This window comes from Cupressus sempervirens, chromosome 2, assembly GCF_028749045.1.
Source record: "Cupressus sempervirens isolate cs-2001-9-10 chromosome 2, ASM2874904v1, whole genome shotgun sequence".
Taxonomy (NCBI): domain Eukaryota; kingdom Viridiplantae; phylum Streptophyta; class Pinopsida; order Cupressales; family Cupressaceae; genus Cupressus; species Cupressus sempervirens.
In genome coordinates, this window is record NC_143119.1 from 666,585,088 (window position 1) to 666,602,479 (window position 17,392).

Here is a 17,392-nt window from a genome sequence, read left to right on the forward strand (position 1 = left end):
TTCATAGAAGTAGAGTATACAAGCACGGGTACAATAATGATTCCTAGTTCAATTTGGACAATGTACATATATATCCCGAAGGGGTGACTCAACCGTCACACAACCTTTTTAGACACTAATTAATCTCTTCACTTGTGTTTAGACTTTATCGACAACATCCTTGATATATACCATGTCAAAATCATATGCCTAGAGCGTACTTACTTTTGCTACCTATCATTAAGATCCTTCTTTTTCATAGGGTACTTGATGTTGTTGTGGTCCATTTTGATAATGAACTTAACAGCAACTAGGTATGGTCTGCATATGGCTAAGGCATGAATGATGGCCAACATCTACCCGTCATAGCCAAAGTGGCTCCTTTTCATTCCTCTCAATTATTTTATATGGGGTGTTTCTCTTCAAGTCCAATCCATTAACTTGAAGCATCACACTCCAAGTCAATAGATTTGGAAGAATCTAGTATTGCCAACACAACATGTAGACATCAACTGTTTGAACTAGTTAAAACACTTCGCCGCTGATTCAGAGATTCAAAAGCGTCCTTCTTGGTCATGTCCCTAAGTGGAGTTGTTGTCTATGATTAGTCCCTAGAAAATTTCATGTAGAACCCACAAACCAATGAACCACTGAAGCCATCTGAGATTTGTTTGATTAGCCCATTCAACAATGGCCTTGATCTTCTCAAGATCAACTCTCATCCCCCTTTGCATTGATTATGTGTCCAAGGTAGAGAATTTCTATCATACCAAAGTGACACTTAACTCCATAGCATATATAACTAACTCTCCAAGAGACTTGAGACCTCCTCAAGATGCATGACGCTCTTCTCAAGTCTCATTGAAAATCAAGATGTCATAAAAAATATCAATACAAACTTCCTTAATCATTTCCTAAATACCCAATTCATGCAACTGTAGAAAGTGGCTGGTGGATTTGTCAAACCAAAGGGCATCATCAAAATCTTGAAATGTCCAAAGTGACATCTGAAAGTTGTCTTCTCTATGTCCTCTTTCCTCTTGTGAATTTTATGGTACCTTGATCTCAAATCTATCTTCAAAAAGCAACGAGCACCATGCAATTCATGAATCAGCTTGTTGATCCTAGGAATGGTATGCTTGTTTTTTACGATCTTATCGAGTTTTCTAAAATCAATTCACATATGCATTGTCTCGTCCTTTTTCTCCTCTAATACCATCACTGATGCAAAAGGATTCTTGCTGGGTCTAATGTGTGTCACTCCAATAATTCCTTAATTGCCTTCTTTATCCTTCCATATGTCTCTTAGAATATCTATAGGGAGTGGCAATTATTGGTTTTGTACCCTCCACCTCTATAAGATGCTTTTCTCCCCTCTTTGGTGACACTCAAGTTGAGATACTCTCAAATACCCTTTGATGCTTGGATAGAAACCTCTGAATATTAGGATGGTAACTGCTCTTTTGCTGATCTGAAATTGTAGGAACTATAGGTATGATATAACAAACTACTACCATTCTACTTGATCATGTTTAACCATTTGTTCCATCCTCTTGAGTGATACACCTCTAGGCCTTCCATTTGATATCCCTCTATCTTCTTTTCACTAGATTTGAACCTCATCTCCAACTTCTGCAAGTTGAAAGGAAATCCCACAAGAGACAGCATCACACTATTTTAATATCACACCATTGTCTCCAATAGGACTACTGTAATGTCCCCTTTTGGAACTTCCTATAAGAAATCCTGACAAAGTATTTATATTCTTAATTTTAGAGATTACATCAGATTTAAATTTTAAAAATAATCTTATCAAACTATTCCACAATCAAGACATGGTTTTGTGTGTCAGAAAATTATTAAAATATAGGAGGAACCATAATAGGGTGCCCTGTTACCCAAGTAGTGGGCCTCACCGTTCGCCCTCATTATCGTTACCTCTCTCCGATCATCATTTCCAAGAAGGTACCTTTGTATGATGTACCCTGGGATATCCCGTCACCGTAGGCCTTACCCGGTACCCGTAGCCTTTATCCGGTACCCTGAGTGATGTCACCCAGTCCATTCCACTGCAGGCCTTATCTCAAATTGGAGAATCATGATCTTGTCAGTTTTTTCAAGAATTATTTAATTACTATTCTAATGCCTCATCTAATAGATTAATCTACTCAGTCATTCTCAGAAATATCAATTATCAATATTAATGTAAATTCTTGCAATTGAAAGATTGATATTAATTCATTTATCAACCTTAATAAAGATTAATTGAATTATCTTAAATGTGTATTTTAAATGGAAGGGCTAATGTTAATTTAATTATTAACACAATGTATATTCTTTTAATAACCTAGCATTCATTCGATTATTAATTTTAAACGAATGTTCCTTATGTAAGCCGTGCCTACTATCCATCACATTGATTACCTTTTTGTGAAATGTAAATCGTATGAAATATAAATCACATCTTATTTATAATGTTGACTAGGTTTTATAAATCGCATCTTCTATTACTATCACTGATCTCCTTTAATGAAGCTGTTATGTTTAATTGCATCTTATTAATAATGTTGATTACGTTTATGAAATACAATTCGCATGTTGATATAACCCACATCTTTATTATCGTTGATTACCTTTATGAAACTATTATATTTATTTGCATTGATCATTGAATAGGATCATTCACCGTACCTGACACAGGTATCTGCCAGCGTACAGTGCGCAGTACCCGGTATCAATCCTGCGCAGGGACTGCAGTCCTTGACTGGTACGCAGAGGACTTAGTGGCCGTAGACGCAATGAATCTTCTGCTGCAGACCTCATGTGAAGAGGGATTTCCTTTTATACTGTTCCTTTTTAATTCCAAACTCTTTCTTGCCTTTTCATTTACCAGCCCTAACCCTAATTAAATACCACATCTTCTTTGGTGGAAGCGACGTAGATGAAAAGGCATAACCATGTGCTTTAATTGCCTATTAAATATTATGTTGTATTCTTTTGTCTTTTTATAATAAAAGTTATGTATCTAATTGGATATAACATTTGTAATATAATATAATATAACATTTAGATATAATATTCATATTTTATCTGGTAATAACATTTGTAATATAATTTATTACATTCTTATTACATTTATAATTTATTAAATTTACATTCTTATTACATTTATATTTTTATTAAATATTTATGAATGCTCAACATCAATGATAAGGTGGTGAATATAATGTATATCAATATCAAACATTTAAAACAATTTACAATTTGACTAATTAAGGGGATATGACAACTACATAGAATGTCTTTTAGCTCATAATCTCCTGACTGTATACCTAGGTTAGAGATCTAACGAGTACAAAGAAGCTTGTACCCATAAACTACCATTACTTTGAACCCATCACGCTCCCTTGTTTGCAAACCTCTCCTAGCCGTAGAACCTTCATCAATAATTATGTGTGGCACCTGTGTCAATCAGTGTAATTACTCGCTACCCCTTTTTTGCTTTTCTCGCCTTGGATGTGACTACTTTTTGGGCACTGGTAAGTTGTGCAATGGTTCAACTACCATTTGGCTCCTCTTAACACAAATTTTCTTCTTCACTGCTGTCCAAATCAAATTGCTGTTATGATTTTTATGAAGTAGATACCTCAGCAGACAATTGCTTTAACTCCTTGGCTTTTGTTTCACATTGCACTTATGAGATGGGTCCCAAACTTCTTTGTTATGGAAGCACAGTTTCCTTGTCCTTCTTATGAAGGAATTCTTTTAACTGAAATCTTATTCTAGAAGTAGAAGCCTCTGCATCTTTAGGCTTTTTGATGGCCTTTGCAAAGAAGGTGGATTGTGAGCCTTGATTCAATCTCTCAGTGGATCCATCAAGACATTCATGAAAAATGTCACTAGCTTCCTTGCTGAGATGTTTGTAACTAGCACAAAAAGTTCATATATATATATATATATATATATAATATGGAAGCACAGTTTCTTTATCCTTCTTATGAAGGAATTCTTTTAACTGAAATCTTATTCTAGAAGTAGAAGCCTCTGCATCTTTAGGCTTCTATGTGTATATATATGTATATATATATATATATATATATATATATATATATGTACCTATATATCTATATGTATGTACCTATATATATATATATATATATATGTGCACAGTTTCCTTGTCCTTCTTATAAAGGAATTCTTCTAACTGAAATCTTATTCTAGAAGAAGAAGCCTCTACATCTTTAGGCTTCTTGATGGCCTTTGCAAAGTAGGTGGATTGTGAGCCTTGATTCAATCTCTGAGTGGATCCATCAAGACATTCATGAAAAATACCATGAGCTTCCTTGTTGAGATGTTTGTAACTATCACAAAAAGTTCACACACACACACACACACACACACACACATCCACATTGCTTCAGTTATGCCAGTTAGTTAAATGCAAGTATGTATCTTTCCTATCAAACCTTTCAATCAATCTCTTTGTGAACTCAACATAAGAAGTGATTTCATCATGTCACATGATGAAATCACCATGAATCATGATCCATCACTCTTGTGCAACGCCATCCAAATGTATTTTTGCATACTTAATGGCTTCTTCCTACAGCGTAGGATTGAACTGAAAATAGGGGTCTTCCTTTTGGACTGCTCAAGATAAAGACTTCCTTCAACCATCATCATAAGGAAGAGTTGACTTCCACACCTTTTACAGATCATAGTTTTGTGTTATACCAAACTGGGTCTACGCCTGATCCTACCATCAATATAGTCTCTCAATGAAATAGCAACTTGGAACTCAGGACTTCCACACTCCCAATCATGCCTAAACTGGTCTTGTAAATCTTCTATTTCGGGCTCATTGTCAACCTGTGGTTGAGCCCTAGGTGGAAAGATAGGTATAAGATGCCTAGAAGTTATGGTTCTGGTTCGTTGATTTACATTCTCACCTTGAATTTAGTTCCCCCCTTGTCCATTGTTTCCTCCATTATCACGAACATGAAGGTCAGTAACTGGGTTGAGCCAATCGGCTCAGTCAACTAGTAGATCTGCCCTAGCTTATGCTGTCTCTACTGCTACTTACTAGTGCCTCACAAACTGCTTGACTTTATAATCCTCCCACCCACCACTACCCTACTATTCTATAGGCAGGTATAAGAGGCTTAGAAGTTATGGTTCTAGTTCGTTGATTTACATTCTCACCTTGAATCTAGTTCCCCCCTTGTCCATTGTTTCCTCCATTATTGTCACCATTGTTTGTGTTATTGACATTATTTGCATTAGTTGTTTCAATATTTACTCCCAACTTCCTAGCCATCAACTCTATAAAAAAACCCAACTGCTGATTTTGTTCTCGTGCCTTATATTTTGTAGCTTGTTGTACTCTAACCAGAGCATCCAGTGAATTCATAAATCATTCTTCTCCTAGTCTCTTGGATTTCTAGAATATGTATCACTCATATTGCCTGTATTTTGTTCCTTTAATGTCCTCTGTTCTTCTGCAACAGAGTTTATAGAAGACCTGTTCTTGTGAGTGTTGTAATGATGCGTGAAAGATTGATGAACACTTTAGGATGGTAGGATACACTGCTTTGATACTGCTGCAGGGTGTGACCTCCTTTTGTGTTTGTTTTGTTTTTCTTGCTTGGTTTGATAGAGATAGATGGGAGGTAGAAAGTGCAAATGTATATTTCACAAGATTTACTGATTGGTAACAACAAATAACAATGAAATAGCTTGCAATAACAACAGTCTTAACCAGCTATACTCTGAAAATACAACACAAAGATAAATTTAAATTTGCCTAGGTGTTCAAATCTTATTACAAACACTTATTTGACATGCTCATTTGCTTGAATTGTGAAACAATGAACTGCAGCTACAATTACCAACGGAAATGGTGTCCAAAAACCCTAGGTGCCTATCAGAAACTACTGCATTTAGGATGACTTGAAGAAGAAAGGCCAATCAATGTTCAGAGTGTCACAAAAAATCAGATTCTCGACACCCAAACCCTGATCACAGAGTCCTATAAGTTTTAAGCCCAACAACGAAGTGGTATGGCATAGCAAAAAGGAAGTACAACCAAGTATTAGTGAGGTATGACCAGCCAATACAAGGCTTGAATGACAATAAAACCCCTCGAAACCTTCTTCAATCAAGAACTACGAATAATTTTGGTAAACTGCAACTCTAAATTGAAAAAGATAAAACAATTTACCATAAAGCTCCGATGTGATTCCTGAATGAGATTACTGTTGGCCATTTTTGCCCTCATTCAGCCCATCACTGATATCCGATCAGAGAAACCTTCAATAGGCTAGGTTCCTTGCAGTGGATAATATCATGCTAAAGTTGGTGGCTAACATTTCATGATAGCTTGTTTTGTTCTTGGTCGGGTGACTTTGTTTGCAAGATCCAACGGCTCGTGTTTTCGTGAGCTATCTGCCCATCTTCCCGAAAGTGCGAGATGCTTCCACACATCGCCTTTCCGGCGCTTCCTCCCACCGCAATGCCTCTGCAAGACCTAGAAGCCTGAAATCGCATAAGATGTTGCCATCTGTAACCATTCTGGCGTTTCTTCATACTGCAGAATCTTTGCAAGGTTCTGACATTCGGAATTGCGCTTCATGGTGGAGGGTCCCACCTTTGACTTAAAGTTAGCCCAACATCCACGCATTGATCGATGGCAGAGATTTAACGGAAGATTAAAAGATTGTCGTACAATCTAGTAAACAGTGAAAGCGCAAGATGCTGCCATCTGTTGCCATTCCGGCGTTTCTTCATGTAGCAGAGTCTCCGCGAGACTCCAGAGCCCAAAATGGCACGACAGCTTTTGGATCCGACTCATCTTGGGGTCTCCTTGCTACATCTCAACTTTTTGCTAGAATGAAGGAGATTTGTATCAATGGTTGCATCTTAATCTCTCATTGGGGAGATTTCCCACGGCATTTGGACCGTCCGTTTCAAAGAGGAGACCTTCATCGACGGCGAACATTCAAATTTGGGAAAATCAAATTCGCCCCCGCGGTCAACTCTGCATGTTATCCTTCTCGATGGCTTTGTTTGCCCATGGCACACCATCAGGGCTAGTTCTTCAATGCCCAACTACTTCTTGGACCTCGATTGGCACGATGCCAATGCACTCCATGCCTCTTTAATGCATATAATGATCAAATTTTAGTGATTTGATCTCTTGCGGCTAGGTGCACTTATTTCGGTCTCATCCTGTCACTTCCAACATCGGATTGCACCCCATGATCAGATTTCTTTCTGATTCTCAATTATTGCTCTCGTCTACAACTCAACTCCACCTAGTTGGGGTTTGATTTCAATGTAAACATTAGAGTTATGCCTGAACTTTTTAAAAGGCACTTGTAAATATTTGTTAGAGGTTCTTCTCTGTTCTTCTATGCCTTTCAGTAATATAATTCTCTGCTTTTTACCTATTCTCCCATTTTGTATCTGTGCATATTGCTTGCCTTATGCTAAATGTTGCTTTTTTCTTATTTTGTCAAGTTTGTATGTTGAATCTATTTTTTTATGGATGTTATGTAAGTGAATTCACATTCCTTGTAGCATCTCATTTGTTCAGATCTGCATACGAGTCTTTAGGAAATAAATTGAAGCTGAGAATTTCTGTATGTTTTGAGAGTTCTATTGATGTGTAGTGCATTCATAGTTAGAGGTAGTAACCACATTTCTATTTGGTGCATCACCCCCCTTTTTCTTTCTGCATTTAATTTCTGTTCTCTCTCTCCCTTTTCCTTCCCAGTGGTAGTGTAGGTGCATCTTGATAGTAAGGAAGCCGACCTTCTCTAAAGATTCAGCCTCAGAGCGCAAGTTCCACACTTGGAGGCTATTTCCATGTTACACAAGGTCGCTTGAGGGTCATATCTCAAGCAAGGGTGCAGACTTTTGTGTCAACAATTACCAAAATGCTCTAGATTGGGTCACTTACTAACATAGAAGATGTTGCTTGTAAGGGATTGTGTTCTCACAAACCTTGAAGAAGAACAAGCTCCCCCAAACAAGAAGAATATCAAATAACATATTCAGCATATTGAAATGAACTTTAGAAGTTTACCTTTATACCACTCCAAAAGGCTACAAGCTTCTCCTATTTTTGCCCTTTTTAAATATTTAATTAAGTTCACTTATCTCCCCAAAGGAACTGCCAAGTTTCAAAAGGGTCCTTTATTAAACTTTATCGCTTAACTTTAATATTGTTAATGTTTAGCCCAGAGATAAACAAAAGTAGAGCAAAAATCGGCACAAAAGACGCAAGAATTTATCCTGGGAAAACCCTTTAAATTGAAGGGAAAAACCTAGCCACACCAGAAAAAAATCTCTTTTATTGATTATAAATGTTCAAGTACAATGCTTTCCACTTGATACGATATATAAACACACAAAGCAATCACATATGTTTATAAAATTGAGATACACTTCTTATCACAACCAAAGGTCTCTTCAATTTCAAAAGAACAAGTCTCTTCATATTTCTAAATGCACGACTCTTCACATTACACGTCTTTTCATATAATTCATCTCAAATAATGTCATAAATATCTTCTCCAGCTGTTGACACAATTTCTTTTCTCAATAGAATAAATCAGAGATAAAGATCTCTATCATGGCTACAATCTTCAATAAATCTTGGCACCCATATAGTCTTGTAGCAAATATATTTTAAATAACAATAATGTTAAATCTTTAATTCAACTTTATAAAGTAATAACTACTCATTATTTACTTAAAAATCACTAGACTATCAAATATCAAGATATTGATATCCACAACTTCCATGTAACACTGTCAACTTGCTTAGTCGTTGTTCAAAACTGACTCACTAAAAATAGTAAATATTGGAGAACTAAATTAAATTTTTTTAGAGAAGGGCATTATACACATCTTAACTGCTGGATCTGAAACAAACATCTGATATTGCCATCCTGCTGGATAAACTATCTGCAAAACTCCCTAACCCTTACTCATTAGCCCACGGGAATCCCACTAGATAGGCTAATGACCCACCATACTAATCTGCTTAGGAATGGGACATTACAATCTAGACATATTGTGCTTTTGCATCCTTTGATGGAGTAGAACTATTCTGAGATTTTGTCTCTCTCATACCTTGTTGAAGCTTTGGAAATGTTGGGGGCCTATATGTGTAGCCAAATGTTGCATGATACCAACTCTTATAAAATCTACCTTGCCAAATAGAAGGGTAACTTCTACTTTGCAGCATCCGGAGGTCCTACAATAGCAGTTGCTAGAATATTATGGTACTTATTCAATGAAAAGAAAAGCATAATGTTATATTACTGATGTGGGTGTAGCAATCCATAGCCAGTTGCCAAAAAAGAAAAGTTATTGACTTGGACCATTTGGAAAATAATCATACACATTGTAGTAGCTGAAAATGCTGCACAATACTATTATTATCATGATTTTAAGGTATTTAAAATTGTAGCAAAGTGGCTATAAATTTTACAAGGTACAGCATGATGTCTTTGGCATCCCCCTTTCAGGGATGTTCCCAGGAGATTCCTCCCAAAGTGAGTGGACGCCCCTCTAACCCTCAAATTTTCAGAAAGAAAGGAGATGGGGTATGGATGTCCTGCCCTCACCCCCAAAAGCATTCTCCCATTTAGAAACTGGAAGAAAGCCTTTGGGGCATGTGCTTTGCAAACATTGGAATGATGATTTATTTTTTAATGCTTTGATGTACCATATGTGTCAAAGACTCGAGCAGCTTGATATCAAATCAATTCATAGGATCTCTTTTCATACCCATATGCCCAACATCTAAGATCATTTTTGTGGCTCACTATTGTAGACACATCAACAAAGAAGACATACATAAGATGTAAGGTGATAAAATACTTTATTTGTAGGAATGCCAATCTGGAAAAAGATGGTAAGCCTTTCGTGTTTATTTTTCATTATACATTACAAATCTAAGCCATATAATGTGATGTCAGGACAGTACTGGAGATAATGTTAGGAGAATATTCTACATCTTTTGGGTGGAGATCTTATATTTAGAAATATATGAAACAATGTTTTCGTGTGCAGACTGTATGATAGAGCTGTACATAATTTATAGTTTGAGGAAGCTCCTGATCATATTGATGGCCTTTGACAACTATAAAATTTCTTCTTTACGGCTATTTTTTAATTGCAAATACAAGTCAGACTTTCAACTATATCTTACCAGCAGAGGCTACTTATGGGGAGTGCTCCTCATTTTCCTTTTGCCCCTCATTTTCCTTTTGATCAACTGACAAAATCTTTGTTCAAAAAACTATCTTAAAACCATTATTATTGCGTTGTTTTCTGACCTACTTATCAAGTTTAATGTCTCCATTTTTTTAATTCTCTTGTAGCATAGTTGGTGTTTGCATGATCAGAGGAGTATATTGATGATACCTGTGTGTTTATGATGAATTATTGGAGAAAAATGACATTTTCTAGAGCAATTTGAGACAACTTGTTCGTACTTACTATTTTTAGTTACTTTGGACACTGATTAGGTCAATTGGGAGTTTTGTCTGACTTACTATGTTTAGTAACTCCCAGTTTTGGCAACCGGTCATAAATCTTTAGTGTCCTCTTTAGCTTCAACGTGCAACATTTTCAGTTTTTGGACTTTGGGAACATTTTTATTTATAGTTAGTGTTGTTTGGGTAACTGGTCTTAGGCTTAGACTTTGCTTAGCTTTGAAGTGCAGATTCTTCGGTGCCAAGCATTTGTGATTTCCCAAGGCTGGGAAGAATATTTATTATTTCAATTAAATATCTATAAAGGGACTATGATTTAGTAAAATAAAGTGTCCAAAGACCCCCAGCCGTGCCTAGCCAGTGACAATTTAAAGATGTCTTTAATTAGAAATTAAAAGGCAAAGGTAGATGTGGGATTTGAGGGAGAAAATTGGAAGATTTGAAGCAATTTTTGTTTTAGCAAAAGTGGACATCCACTTGGGGTGAGGAAAAAGAAATTTAAAGGGCGAAATAATATAATTTTATTACCTCTATGTTGCCCTAATTTCTTGAGTTTCTATATAGTGGAGTTTTGGCCTTCATTACGGATATGCTGAATATTATGAAGATGCACGAATGCTGTTGGAATGAACTTGGAGTTCTTCTGAAGATAATTGGGGTCAAAATCTCTCATCAGAGTTGCCCTAGTTTCAGTGATGAAAGATCCGCTCTTGACAGTTGTGTTCTATAGTTCATGTTCTAGAGATTTTGGGTTGCAGTGGGTGAATTTGGTTTGACGATCACAAGGGCTTTCAAGGTGTTCTGATGTGGGTTTCACTTGTTTTGATGAGTTTTATCCCTTTTGAGAGCGCTCTTCAATTCTGGTAGGGGTTTAATGCTTTTTACATTCTGGTGACATTAATTTTAGATATAAAGGAACCCATTTCATGCTCATATGTCATTGGATAATTTTAATAGTATTCTGGATATTGAGCCATTGGGCTTCTCATAGCTAGATACTTCATTTGCCTTAGCTTTTAGAGGACTGAATTATTAGACTAGATCACCCTTCTTGAGTGCTGTACACCTTCCTTGCATTGGCACATGGGGTTTAGTGAACAAATCTGCATTTTTGGGTTGGTATTTGGTTTGCAATTGAGGCATTTAAATTGGTGAGAGTGGGTACTGTTGTTTGGGACTGATTTGGAAGTAGTGGCTGGTATTTGTGCTCCTAGATGAATTGCCTGTGTGTTCATTACCTGCAGCTTGCTGTTCCACACTTACTGTAATACATTTCTGAGTGATTTGAGCCTTGGTAATTGTGTTTAAGTTTGGTGATAAGTTGAAAACTTCATGGCAGACCTGCAGCTGCTTGCGAGAGCCTTTCGAATTGATTTTGAACGTGTATCAGACCTCTGGTAGTGAATATTTTTAACTTTCTGTAGGTATTTTATGCTTAGACTGGTTATGTATTTACTTGCTTATATTGCAAAGTTAAACGACAAAGGAAATTAGATTTTATGAATAGCATTATTTTTAGTTCTTGTATGATGTTCAAGTTGCTTATCACAAATATATGTTAACTCTGAATGTTTGGGAAACAATCCTATTGGAATATTGCTTGCAAATCCTCTAAATTGGCAAGGCATTGTATGCTAACTTTACATCAGCAAGAGCAAACATTTTTTAAAAATCGGGGGTGGACATTTCATCACGGCTTTTGATGAAAAGATTCCTTTCTTGAAGACATGCCATCAGCTTGAATAAAAATGCATGGAACATAGGTCTTCTTGTGAAAAAATCAACTATTGCAGTGACTGATTATTAATCTCCTATCGTAAACGATTATTAAACTGCCAAAAATAAATTCACAGCTTAATATTGAAAAATAACACAACTGCAACTTCACCAATAAAAATACGGGAAGAAATGCGCGACACATTGAACACAATATTTTCGGACAAATTGTTCCTAGAAAAACCCCTAAGGGAAAACCAGTTCTACAGATGAGGAATTATATTAAACTTCAGCAAATCAAGAAATACAGAATTCCTTGCCTCTCACTGGCAGAATTCCGACAACCTCCTAATCTCTCCTGTTGATATTCCCCACTGCTATTCTCATGCTAACACTGTACCCTTGCTAACACTGCAAGACTGTTTGCTAACACTGCAAACTTACAAACTCATTTGCTAGCACTGCAAATGTTTCTCCAAACTTCTTGTTCTCCAAATGCCCCCTAGACCCCCTTTTATCCTACTCTTGTTGGTAAACCAACGGCCAAGATCAATTTACAATCGACGGCTGAGATATAAAACAACTTACCAACCCTAACAAAATTGGTTTGTAGTTGCTTCTAAAAGAAGTCAATTATTTAATAAATAATTGTCCTTACTCTAACCAATTTGTTAGCAAAAACAATTATATACTAAATAATAGCATATGGACGAACAGCTGTCCAAGCTATCAAAACTAACACTTTTTTTTTTTAACTCAGCTCCCTTGATCCTCTTATGTGATGAGCATAAATTCTGTGTATGTATAAATGACAAATTTAAGAAATTTACATACCGGAAATGCTTTTCCTATGTTGCCTGCTGTCTTTGCTCAGATATCCTAATTTGAAGTTAAACAAGTAAAGCATGCTTATTTATCACACGTATTCATATGTAACGAAATGTTGGAATGAGGGATTAGGATAATGTCTTCAAGTTACTAAAATAGATATGATTATAACTCAATTTATTTTGGAGAGAACTTTATATTCTGGTAGTGTTTTCAGGGTTTGCTTATTTGGTTGCCAGAGCAGCAACATCAAAAGAAACTTCGACTGATGTACCAAACAAGCTTGAAGAATTGCCTGTAAGAGACGAATTACCTAAAGAGGATTCATTGAATGTATCAAAACAGTTTGAGGTTTTTTCTGAAGGAGAAATTCCGGAAGGAAATTCATCTGATGTAACTGAGCAGTTCGATAACACTCTCAGTGACTTAAAAAGAAAGGTTTGGATCAACTTCTTCTAGATTTTGTGCTTTTGCTATCTTGTAAATTCAAGTAACTTTCCTGCACTGCTTGATCAATTCTATTTTTAACACTTTTCAGTTTAAAAAATGCAAAAATATTATTTATTTGGCAGAAACAGTAATTTTTCCTCTGTTTCGATGATACATTAATTGTTTATGTATTCTTCCATTCTAATTTTAATCCTTGATTAACTGCTGAGTTTATAAAACTGTAATAAGTCAATGACAAATGTGGAATCAATGTTACCTTTTCTGTTTCTTGTAGTTTGATTCAATTGAGAACAAGCCAACAGTATTAATCTACGGAAGTGCTGCTGTGGTGGCTTTATTGGTCACATCAGCTGTTGTTGATGCAATCGAATCCGTTCCTTTGGTACATAGCTACAAACATTTTGTTGTTTCCCATAACAAACTGTACATTTTGATTGTTGTAATGAAAGTACTTTTTGTTGTTTTCCATAACATACTGTACATTTTGATCATCATAATGAAAGTAATTGATTGCAGTTCAGGGGTACATATAAAAAGCTAAGAATTGCAGTAGCCAAAAATCAAAACTTCAGAAATTAAATTGATAATTTATGTTCCATTTGAATTTGTACTACAGTTCCCAAAAGCTATGGAGTTTGTTGGTTTTGGCTACACAGTTTGGTTTGTGTACCGTTATCTACTTTTTAAGGTGAATTCTGCCTTGCTGACATGCTTAATGCATATAAGATATTTTTGGAAGGATGGAATATGATATACTTATTTGTGTTCTACAGAAGAGCAGAGAGGAACTAGCAGCAACAATTGAGGAGCTCAAACAAAAAATTACAGGGTGACAAAAAGGTTTATTATCTAATGTTCAAACTTATTGATGTTCTTTTCATCGCTATGTACCATGGTTTTGTGTTGTGTTCTTGTATGAATACTTAGGAGTTCTACTGCTGCTGCTACTGTGTGTAAATATTTTTGTTATACATTGATGGCCTAGTTAAAATATTGAATTTTTTTTTGGTTGAGGATCATGGAAGATCATGTGATTGATGTCATCTCATTTTTCCTACCAAGTTTCTGATTTTATAATTAGATTTGTTTTACTTGACATTTTCTTCATTTAAAATAAAAATGTCTCCCACACTGCAACTTCTTTTGCGGTGGACATCTTTGCATCATTAATTTTATTACTTTGCACAAACCAACTGGGCCATGAGATTCTAGCATCAGTGAGAATGACTATTCTTTTTTATTATGATTGCCATCAGCTCTAACAGTCGCATCCATGGGACCTGTCTGCAGCTGGTCCAGAGAGAGCCTATAATTTTTTGATTCTTCTGAATGTAATTATTCTCTTCATTTAAATATGTATAACTAATTAGTTGGCAAAGGGCACTTAAAACATTTACTTTATATTAAAACGGCTCACTTGTAAAATAGCATGTAAGACAATTCAAAATTGGACCATCACTAGCAATTTGGTGGTTATAAGCATGTAACATTCAAATTCTCTATGGATTAGGGGTATCAGAGCGTAAGATAATTTGAAAGAATGGGTGGATGTGGTATACTATTCAGTAGATTGAGTGAAAGTGAGAATCGTGAACCCTACATATTTAAAATTGTTTCTATAAGAAGTCATGGCGATTTAAGAAGTTTGAAAATGATGTAGGCTTTAGTGTTGGGGAAAAAACAGATTCATTGGAATCCACTTCTACTTTCTGTAATGGTGAGGTTGGGGATGGAGAGAACTTCAGAAGGGAAGGAGCTAGAAAAGTTTAAACAAGAACAGGAAGGATCATCAAAGAGTAAAATCTTGAAGGCTGAAGCTAATATTAATATTCTAAACATACGGTGGGTAAAATTAGTGTATATTTTCTTTTTTCTAATGGGTTTTGCAAATAGAAGTCTGTTTTAGTCTTCGCCAACTCACACAACACAATAAATATCCGATGCACAACCCAAACTTTGCTGGTCATGTATTGGCATGGTATGAACATAGCAAATTATGCTTGGAATATTTAATGCCAAATCCTGTCCTGTTTACCATGAGGAGGAACTTGCAATGTAATGACACTATTTTTGTCAAAGGTAAGGATGAAATGTACATGAGCACATAAGCAAATTTGGAAGCAGATTGTTCAATTGGGAAAATATGTCACAGATTGAGATGCATTTATGAAAACAAATTGGAGGATGATGGGGGTACCTTAAACAAAAAGGTGAATAGGGACATCAAGAAGGTAGCGACAAAAGTAACGAAAACCCAAGAAAAAGGAAAATACTTTGATCCAAGATATTGATACGGTCATGGATTATGGGAAATTCTATTGTGTTCTCATTTAGACAAGGATGATCATTTTGTTGGTATATTTGTTAAAAGTTAGAAAAAGTTGTTATAAGGTCTGTTATTATTATGTAGACTATTATAATATGTTAGGTAGCCATATATATGTTTGTTGAATTGTTACAACTCATATATTTAGAAGATTTGTTTCCTCTAAAATAGGATGTTTAAATCCTATAAATATGTAACTTATTTGGTTGAATGATAATGTCAATAAATTTTTCATAATATTAAAACAACATCACAAATTTGCATCAAAATCTCTATTGCAAGCTTTGTCACACATGACACTTAAACTCCTATCACTCTTTATATAAAGAGCGTGATATTGATGTAGGTCCAATTTGTAGCAATCATTTAGCATCTAGAGATTATATTGCTTGTCAGAATGAAACTCTTAAACAAGTGAGGGATTTTTGAAGAAAACCAAATAAAGGTGTTGTCATTCTTCAAAAAGGCTTGTGACTACTTCAACACAATGATGTGTAATTTCTTTTGAGACTTCTTTGGTGTGATAGAGGCTCTTATGAATGTCCACAGTGTAATAAACCATTATTGTCTTACTACTGAACAACTTGATCTTAGACTTAGTGTTAGGTATTTGTCATTGGGTACCTTTGTTTTCATAGAGATGCCCCCAATTAACATAGATTTGGTCAAATCCAAGAACAAATTGTCCATGCTCAATGATGAGTACAATTACTTGTCAGAATGAAACCATGCTCAATGATGAGTGCAATTGCTTGTTAGAATGAAACTCTTAAACAAGTGAGGGCTTTTTGAAGAAAACCAATTATAACTGTTGCCATTCTTCCAAAAGGCTTATGACTACTTCAACACAACGATGTGTAATTTCTTCTAGGACTTCTTTGGATTGATAGAGGCTCTTGTGAATGTCCATAGTGTAATCAACCATTATTGTCTTACTAGTGAACAACTTGATCTTAGACTTAGAGTATTAGGTATTTGTCATTGGGTACCTTTAAATTTCAATATGAGCGAGAGATTAATTGGATTTTCATTAAAATTGTGTCAAGAAACATAATGATTATGTTTTCATAGAGATGCACCTAGTAAACATAGATTTGGTCAAATTCAAGAACAAAATGTACATGCTCAATGATGAGTACACATGTTATTGATTTAGTCTCTAGTATTAGCTTTTAAGTAAATAAGAAATTAAATCTAAGTTGATCATTTCCAAGTAAGTAAGAGTACATTTCTTTCCTTCTTTCATAAGTTAATAGTTGGGGAGGACCAATGTTCATTGTATTAAAATAAAAGTAAAGTTTGTACACCATATTTTGGCCTGTAGCTGAAAGTATCCATAACAATATTGTTTATCCAACAAAACACAACCTATACGCTTTGGCCTAGTCCCCAACTCTAAATCCAGTAGCTATAAAGATAAAGGGCTCCCCTAATAGTTACCCAAAAAACTAGAAGAGACCATATGATGGCATCATTTGTCTAGGTCGCATACAAGCTCGCCTCACTTCAACAAGCTCTTGTTTCTCTTTCATACTGCCTTGTCTGGCCTTTCGGGCATCGAGGATGAGAGGATATTTGATGCCAC

The 17,392-nt window shown here is 35.6% G+C and overlaps 1 protein-coding gene across 3 annotated transcripts in view; it reads left to right on the forward strand.

The window, feature by feature from the left end:
• LOC149575114 (protein CURVATURE THYLAKOID 1D, chloroplastic-like) overlaps nt 1–17,392 on the forward strand; it is a 103,729-nt gene that overhangs the window by 33,208 nt on the left and 53,129 nt on the right. The window contains exons 2-6 of one of the 3 annotated variants that reach the window (XM_089814971.1): nt 13,249–13,469; nt 13,756–13,863; nt 14,098–14,169; nt 14,255–14,321; nt 14,738–15,022. In XM_089814971.1, coding sequence (XP_089671097.1) covers nt 13,249–13,469; nt 13,756–13,863; nt 14,098–14,169; nt 14,255–14,314 — 461 coding nt within the window. In that variant the 3' untranslated portion in view covers nt 14,315–14,321; nt 14,738–15,022. Of the gene's footprint in view, nt 1–13,248; nt 13,470–13,755; nt 13,864–14,097; nt 14,170–14,254; nt 14,501–14,737; nt 15,023–17,392 lie in introns of those variants that run through there. The other 2 variants (XM_089814972.1, XM_089814970.1) reach the window with 2 other exon arrangements.